The sequence below is a fragment of the Choristoneura fumiferana genome, chromosome 3 (genome assembly GCF_025370935.1).
Source record: "Choristoneura fumiferana chromosome 3, NRCan_CFum_1, whole genome shotgun sequence".
NCBI classification, from domain to species: domain Eukaryota; kingdom Metazoa; phylum Arthropoda; class Insecta; order Lepidoptera; family Tortricidae; genus Choristoneura; species Choristoneura fumiferana.
Genome location: NC_133474.1, coordinates 20,038,651 through 20,048,021, shown reverse-complemented (window position 1 = coordinate 20,048,021; position 9,371 = coordinate 20,038,651). Strand labels below are relative to the sequence as shown.

Below are 9,371 nucleotides of genomic sequence, written 5' to 3'. Positions count from 1 at the left end.
TCACATTGGTAAACGTAAACATAAGTGTAACAACATTATTTATTTTATTTAAATTTTTTTTTATATTGAAGTTGGAAATTATAGCCAAAATTACATCTTAATTTATATATGCCCCGAGTGTACACGTTTTGTATGAAGGCTGGCTATGAGGCCTAAAAAGGTATGATTATGAAAGAGAATACAAATGGTAAGTAAAATCTGTTTTGAATTTCTTTAATGGTACTGTTTCAGATGCTTTTTTTAAATATTCTTTTGAAATATAGCACAGACACATACTAGCACAGAAATCAATTTAAGTATATAAATAAGTTAAAATAAACCTATGAATAAATTATGCCTGTCCAAATAGATTGAATAATATGCTCATCAGTATTACTTTTTGACATAGACATAACTTTATTTTGCAAAGGAAGTTGGTAAAAGCACAGTTAATTAAATTTCCAGACATGTACTCAATTTTAAAAAGGTCAAGAACAAAAAGGAGTATGTCATAAAAGCATCTGGACTGACACATAAGGCTCATACAATATGTTCTATGCTATAATTTATTCATCAGCGGTGTGGCAGAGCGCCCACTGACAAACCTTGGTTTGTTTATTATCTATAAGGATACATGGTCACTTAGGAACAAATTTCCAACTAACTTTCAAGATCAAATTGGTAATCCTATTAATATTCTGTTTCTACTTCAAGAATATGTAACTCCAGTTCAATTATGGAAATTATAGCATGCATTATGATTACCAGCTGATTGTAAGGCACTGATAAAGACATGCAAGCTAAAGTGTGAGCACCAAGGCGACATGAACACGGCCGAGAGAAAACTGTTAACAACCGGCAATTACAGACGAAGCGCTCACCTGTTTTGTGTCCACTGAGTCCGTAGCCTCCATGTTGGCATGTGTTCTATCCTGCCTCTCCATGTCTTCGAAAACATCAGAATTGCTTAAACCATTTACTATCCGCTATAAATGCACACGATACGAGTATAAACATAACAATCGCGATGGGCTCTAATTTTTTTTACGAAACAATGTCAATGATCAGACAGCTCAAGTTCGACACTTCAGGTCCACTGCACTAAGGGGTAAAACATTCGGTCACACATCACAAATACAACACATTCTGCTTATTTCAGTAAAGAAACAGAGCACTTGTAATGATTTTCTTGGCTAAAATATCAAAAACACTGTTCATCACCATCTTAAAAATTTCACACATTCCGTCATCGAGGCCGACTGACTGGTCGCTGCCCTAAGCAACGTTCCTGACTACGTAGAAAAATTAATATTTTTTCTTTACTTACGTTATTTTACCGGACAGAGCTTACAGCTAAATAAAGCTCAAAAAATATAAAATATTTAAATTCATAATTATTTTAAAATTGGTATTGATAAGCACAATAAACATTGTAATTTATTATTTTCAATTGTAAATATAAACTGTAGATAGAACGAAACGCATTGGATTTAGCTGTCTAGTAAGCCATCTAGTGAATTACCTTTGAACTAATTCTCGTTACTTTTGAAATCCTTTATTTAACGTTGCCGATATTTGAAATGAAGATTTAGTTATATTGAATTATTATTCTTAAACTAAACAGTACTAGTCCTCATAAGGTTCACTTAAATAAATAAACGATAGAAAAACAGTCTTACCATTTTACTGTTTGGCAAATTTGAGTGTGGTAAAAAATATTAATAAGTATCTATTAGAAAATTAAAAAAATCTGATACTGATTGATGGCTTCTTTTTCTTTTTTGATCGGTTTGAACCCAGTAAGTCAGATAATTTGTTTACTGGTGTTGTCGTGAAATTGGAATGCTGTATTTTTTTAGAACTCACATGTTTCATGTATGTATGAACATATTTTCCTTTAACATTTCATTAAGAAAAAAGTGGAACTGTCAGTGTCAAACTATGACAGTGAAGTGACAGCACAGACGGTATAAGGACGCGACCACATGCAAATCGCTCGACGCTCGTTTCCAGCGATAAATCTGGCTGGTCACATGGGTGACCTGTCGTTTTGCCGAGTTTAATTACGCAGATTTTTGTTTCGCAGACAACTATTGGCATATTTTTTTATTCGCCGAGCAACGTTTAGTATAATTTCGTTACGCCTATTATTTGTTTCGCCGAGTAGTCGGTAGGAAGAATAGCGATAAGCAGATTTACGTTTAGTAGATTGTTCGTTTTGTAATTGTTTCATTTAACCGAACAACTGTTCGTCGAAACACGATAAGCAGAGTTATAACATGGCATTCATATTGATAAGTAGATTTAATGTTCAGTCGATTTAACTGTTCGTCGAGACACGATAAGCAGAGTTATCACATGGCAGTCAATAATTGTTATGCTTATAATATTGTATTGATTTTTGTTTCGTAATCTGCGTAGATAAACCGGCCAAACGACAGGTAGGATTTAACTGAGTTGACTATTATACACTAGCTGTTATCAAAATGTAGATAGGTGCGACGACGAGCGTTAGCGAGGAGGAGTGTTAGGTACTATTTCGACCAACAATGCACGAGCCGAGCGAGCGAAGCGAGCGTGCCGCGGCAGCGGCCGGCGAAGTGCCAGAACCGAATTGCTAGCATCGCGACTTGGTTTGTTTAGACTCCAATATAAAATAAATACAAATGATGGTCAAAAATACGATTATTACCTACTTGCGTTATACGTTTAAAATATGTGAGGGTACATAAGAAAATCATAAAGATAGCGCGGTCAGCACGCCTGGCGTGTAAAAATGCCAATGAGGCCATAGTGTAATCCACACATATTCGCGGTATTGAATGCCATTCCCATGCGAAACGAAAAGATGCGAAAGTTGATATGCGCACTGAAAAATAGTTCAACCGTTACAAAAGCGAAAGGTTGTTCGTCCAAACGTGCAAAATGTGTAGTGATTAATAGGCTAAACGAATGTCTGTGAATAGTTGTTCGGCTTACTGAATCATATGCCAAGTAAATAGTCTGCTAAAGGTTGAGTTACGAAACGTTACTCGGCGAAATAATACATCTGCATACAAATTCATCGGCGTACCGTTACTCGGCGAAACGTTGTCTGCCAATCAATAATCTGCATAAAAATAGTCGGCGAATCATTAGGTAACCGGTCACATGATATACAGCGATAAAGCTGAAAATGATGAGCTTTAACGCTGAAAAAAAAACTTCTTCAATTTCGGAAAAAACACTGTTATTTTTTTTACATTCACTCCAATTTCTGTTATTTGTACCACTGCCTGCCTTGACTGCTACGTGACCAGATTTATCGCTGCAAGTGCAAACGAGCGACGAGCGACTGCATGTGGCCGCACCTTCGAGCGGTTTCATGTGGCCGCGGCCTTATAATAATATCAAGTGGAAAGTAATAAATAATGGTTGACGTCTTGTGTATTTATTATTTAACTAATAACGGCAAAAACTACTAGACACTGGCAAAATTGTCCTCTGATGGACAGAGCCATATTTTTTTAAAGAAACAACAACAACTAATAACATTTAAAGCCACGTGAAACTAAAATGCCTCGCGACAAAGTATCTCATCGTGACAGAAGAAGCTCTTCCTACAGTTCAGAATCGTCATATGAAAGAAAGAAGTCCAAAAGCAAACACAAGAGACGTTCCCGATCGAGGGATCGCTCAGTGACCAGCCATAAGAGCAAATCCAGCTCTCATAGACACAGGAGAAGGAGCTATTCGAGGAGTTTGTCGCGCGATCGCTATGGCTCTAGGTCTAGGAGACGTTCGACGTCGAGGTCGCGGTCGAAACGGTCGAGACGCTCCAAGTCTCGGAGCAGCTCCCGCGGTAGATCCAAACGCGGGAAAAGCAGCAAGAAGTCACGCAGGCGGTCTCGCACTCGCTCGTCCAGTAGCAGAGCTAGCTCGTTTGATATAGGTAACATGATTTTACCATAGTAATATATTAATATAACCATTTAAAATTCTGATTATTTTATGACATGACAGATGTGATATGTATCTGTTTAATTAATTGAACGAAGTAAATAGTTAGAAATGGCAACACAGATATTTGTTATAATGTTTAAAACTTTCGTGATTTTCTCTCAATTAAAATACCACAAACGGGACTTATCATGTTTAGTTCGAGTTACAAGTGCCAGTACTTTTTTTTATCAAGTGCCGCTAGTTTAAAGGCCTCACCCTGCTAGGCAGACTTGACACCCCACACTTCAGTCTACTCATGACCACGGCCACTGTAATGTGGTTGAAATGTTGATGTAAATATTAATTGCATGTTTAGCATGATAAGTCCCGTTTGAGGTATTTTATTAATCTGTATAAAACATGAGACAGTGTTGAAACAGACCCTAAGACTACTAAAAGCTAAACTCCAACAGGCTATCGGAAGCATCATCTATTGAATGTTATTGAATTATGATTCTCTTAGCTACTTGACCACTGAGGTGAAATATTTGAAATTTAGACATATTCCTTGTGGATGCCTAGCTAAGAATGGACTTTTTAAAATTCCCACGGAATAGAGAGCCAACATCTTTTTTTAGTTTTAGGTACAGAGACAAATTCTGGGCAAAAGGCATTCTGCTGTAATAAAGCAATGGGGTAACTAGTAACATGTGTAGATGCTGCCCTCCTAAGCTAAAAGGCGCTATTTCAGAAAAAAAACAGATGAGTTATTAATATTATTATGTAGTTACTGTCAGTTAGACTTTAGAGTTTCTGTCAGTTAGACTTTAGAAGACGGAAGTACGTTCCGAGTTTTTAAGATATTAAAGTGCTTAAAAAGCAGTACGCTTAGCAGAAGTTGCTGTAAAGTGTAACAATAAGAACAGTGAACATCATATTAAGTTATCTCTGTGCTAATTAGTGCCTAAATAGTGAAAAATGTGATTAACTTAATTACTCTTGAGAGTGCTCACGGAAACTACCCACATTAACGAAATTAATTTGATACATCATCTGTCAAAATCGAATGACAATGGCAATAACTGTCAAATCAAAGTAAACGTCACAGTAGTGTTGCCAGATTAATGTCACAGAACTCCCAAAACAACTCCCCACAACATGGGGTAAAATCGATCCAGACTAGTAAACTTGTACAGCAGTTATTTCACAAGAGCATGTTTACAAATGAAAAAGATTCCGCATCTTCCCTTTTAATAACGTCTGATGATTCCAACCCAGATACAGATACATCGACGCATGAAGAGGAAATCGTACCACCAGTCTGGCAGACTATACCTGTACCGAGAGCCAAAAGACCTCGTACATCTGATTCACCCACATCTCAACAGCAAGTTCCGCTCAACAATAGATTTGATAACCTACCAGTTGATGAAGATGAGGCTGTCCCAAACCGGAAAGGTACACTCGGAGAGAAAAGAAAAAACAAACCTCCTCCGTTGATACTATATGGGATCACGGACGTCAACAAACTCATACAAACAATTGAAACTGTCTTGGTAAAAACAGATTATATCATCAAAATTGTCACTAAAAACCAACTTAAGGTAAACTGCGCATCAGCTGAAGCCTACAAAAGTCTAATGAGACTTGTAAGAGAGAAAGGATTAATCGGCCATACATTTACACACAAGGATGAAAAATGCTATCGAATCGTCATCAAAAACTTGCATCACACTACACCCCATGAGGAAATAGTAAGAGAAATTGAGAAAAGCGGGAACAAGGTTTGCGGGGAAATAATTAATGCTCGCTACGGTCCGAACAAGGCACCTACTTCAACATTTTTCGTAAACTTAGAACGCAGCGTTAATAACAAGGAAGTTAAAAATGTGCGATATATATATAACACTTGCGTCACCATAGAGGATCCTCGGAAACGCAAGACAATTGTGCAATGCTCCAAATGCCAACAGTACGGACATACTAAAAATAACTGCTTTAGACCATATCGATGTGTTAAATGCGCCGAAGCGCATCGTACTGCAGACTGCCCAAAAAAAGATCGTAACAGTCCAGCGAAATGTGCACTTTGTTTTGGTAATCACCCCGCGAATTACAAAGGCTGTGAAGTCTATCAAGAAATAACTGCAAGAAGGAATAAAAGAAGAGAAATGAATAAAGAACAGAAAGAACAAGAAAATAAGGAAAAAAAAGAATATAATCAAGAAAAACAAGACCATGTTGAGACTGGTCATAAGTCATCAAACTCCGCAAAGACTTACGCCGGTGCTCTTAAGTCTAATCAACAGCGTATATATGCTGAGCCAACCCAGGTTGTTCAAGACCTACTGATAAAACAATCTGAAAAGATAGATATGCTCCTTCAACAAATCAGCACACTTATGGGTCTGATGACTAAACTGATTGATAAACTTATAAAATGACTGCCATCAGAATCGGTGCATGGAACATAAATGGACTTGCTCCTAATAAGGAAGAGGCAAAAATGATTCTAGATTTGCATAAGCTCGATGTTCTGCTTATATCTGAAACCCACTTTACAGACAAAAGTATGATAAAAATACCACACTATAACATCTACAACACTAATCATCCCGATGGTACTGCTCATGGTGGAACAGCCATCATTATAAGATCCTCCCTGAAACATCACGCACAACCGTGCTTCAAAACAGAGCATATACAAGCCACAGCAGTAAACGTAGAAAATAAATATTGCAACTTTAATATCGCCTCTATATACTGCCCACCTAAGCACAACATAAAAGAGCCTGCCTACACAGAGTTTTTTAAAACTCTGGGACCCCGATTTATAGCGGGAGGCGACTGGAATGCGAAGCATACTCACTGGGGCTCTAGGCTTATAAATACAAAAGGTCGTGAACTTAAGAATTCCATTGACAACGTCAACTTAAAAACTTTCTCAACAAAGGAACCTACGCACTGGCCCACAGATCCCAATAAACAACCAGATCTGATCGATTTCTTCATCACTAAGGGGCTACGAGGAATGGACTTCAGAATGGAATCCTGCTTGGATGGGTCGTCTAATCATGTACCAATCATCCTCTCACTGAGCACAACATTATTATATAATGATACATTCACACCCTTGTATAATAATAAAACCGACTGGTCTAGCGTCAGAGAACTGTTAGAGCAGAAGTTAAATCTAAAAATCCCCCTAAAAACAGCCGAAGATATTGACAATGCCGCACAAATTTTTATCACAGCTGTCCAGACTACCTGCTGGCAATGTACACCGGAGAAAAATCATTCAGATGAAAAGTTGAAAACACCATTTCAAATAAGAGAAATGATAAAAGAGAAACGTAGACTTCGCAGAGTCTGGCACACAAGTCGATGCCAAGCAGACAAGACCGCACTTAATAAAGCCATAAAGGAAGTAAGAGAAGCTCTCATTGGGGCTGAAAATGCGGCTGTCCAAGCAAGGCTAGAATCACTCACCTCCACCAAGGCTACTGATTATTCACTCTGGAGGGCAACTCGTAGCATGAATCAACCGCAAAAAACTAAACCACCCTTAAAAAACAGAGAGGGAACATGGTGCCGAACTGATGAAGAGAAAGCCAACCTGTTTGCTGAACATCTGTCACAAGTCTTTGTACCTAATAATAGAAATCCCAATATTGATGATCAAGACATAGACCTGGTAATGAATCAAGATTTCCAATTAGAACTCCCCATAAAACACATTGCTCCTTCAGAAGTTATCAAGGAAATCATTAAACTTGATAACAAGAAAGCACCTGGATTTGATCTAATAACTAAAGAGGTACTCCAAAAATTGCCAAGAAAAGCAGTAATATTCTTAACATCATTATTTAATGGGATACTAAGAACAAAGCACTACCCACAACTCTGGAAAGTGTCTCAAATAGTTATGGTTCACAAGGAGGGCAAACCAACATCTGATGTCACCTCCTATAGACCTATTAGTCTGCTTCCAGTAGTATCAAAGCTCTTTGAGAAACTTTTACTTAAGAGAATGCTCCCAATACTTGCTGAGAAATCCATAATACCTGATCACCAGTTTGGATTTCGAACAGAGCATGGTACAATCGAGCAAGTACACCGAGTGTACGAAAGTATCAGGAAATCGTTAGAAGATAAAGAGTACTGCTGTTCTGCATTTCTTGACATCAAACAGGCTTTTGATAAGGTGTGGCATAGTGGACTTTTATACAAAATTAAGCTATGGCTTCCTCACACATTGTTTGAGCTATTGAAATCATATCTGTCTGATAGATTATTCCAAGTAAGGGAAGGACATAGTACATCCAAGTTCTACGACATCTTAGCAGGCGTACCACAGGGATCCGTGCTCGGGCCCATACTGTACACAATTTTTACAGCGGACCTGCCAGCGAGGCCAGGAATCACCACAGCGACGTATGCAGATGATACAGCAGTTCTAGCAAGTCACAATAACCCGTACATAGCCTCTAAAATGATACAGGACAACCTAAACGAGATACAGAGTTGGTTGAAGAAGTGGAGAGTGAATGTTAGTACAACTAAATCAGTACAGGTCACTTTCACATTGCGACAAGGGAACTGTCCGCCTATTAAGCTGGGTGAAGAGGAACTGCCCCACAAAGATACTGTAAAGTATCTAGGCATGCATCTCGATCGGAAACTAAACTGGAGACACCACATACAATCCAAAAGAGACCAAGTGAACCTAAAAATGAGGAACATGCAGTGGCTCCTGGGGAGAAACTCTGTACTCAGCACGGATAATAAATTACTAGTGTATAAGACCATCTTAAAGCCGATATGGACCTACGGTGTACAACTCTGGGGCTCTGCTGCCTCCTCTAACATAAACATCCTACAGAGAATGCAAAACGCCATCCTAAAAAGCATCTCAAATGCTCCATGGTTTATTAAAATTTCAGAGGTTCACGAACAACTGAAAATGAACACAGTGAAGGAGGAAATAAGCTTGGTTGCTAACCGTTACAAAGAAAGATTAGCCAAGCCAGCTCATAAAAAGCGTCTTAAAAGATCTGCTATAATGGATTTAGTAACCAGCACAGACAGCTGAAGCGTTGATGTTGAAAGAGAAGAGGCTCCCGATGGGGATCTTCCTCGACAAGCCAATCTCACTTCAACCCATCTGCTTATAGTCTAGGGACTGATTGCAAGATAAAGAATTGGAAAAAAAAAAAAAAAAAAAAAAAAAAATATCAACAAACTGGGACCAGCTGTGTTGCACTGGCAAGAACAAAAGCATATGGACATTTTACTACTTTTATTTGTCTGATATTTCAACCTCATGCCATGTCAGCCTTATAGGAAGCCACACAAATTTTAGTATTTAGGTCTTAAGAGGTTGCAAATCATGCTTGTTAAATAAGTCTATCATGTGACATATACGTCCTAGCGATGCTGAATTCTTTGTTCATAAATTCTTGATAGCTCTA

The 9,371-nt window shown here is 38.2% G+C and overlaps 1 protein-coding gene across 1 annotated transcript in view; it reads right to left on the bottom strand.

Annotated features, from left to right (window-relative positions):
- The window catches only part of Patronin (calmodulin-regulated spectrin-associated protein patronin), a 70,211-nt gene extending 69,120 nt beyond the window's left edge, over positions 1–1,091 (bottom strand). Inside the window, exon 1 of the mRNA XM_074086136.1 lies at positions 861–1,091. Within this exon, the coding sequence (XP_073942237.1) occupies positions 861–923 (63 nt within the window). The 5' untranslated portion in view covers positions 924–1,091. The remainder of the gene's footprint in view (positions 1–860) is intronic.
- Positions 1,092–9,371: the final 8,280 nt, after the last annotated feature.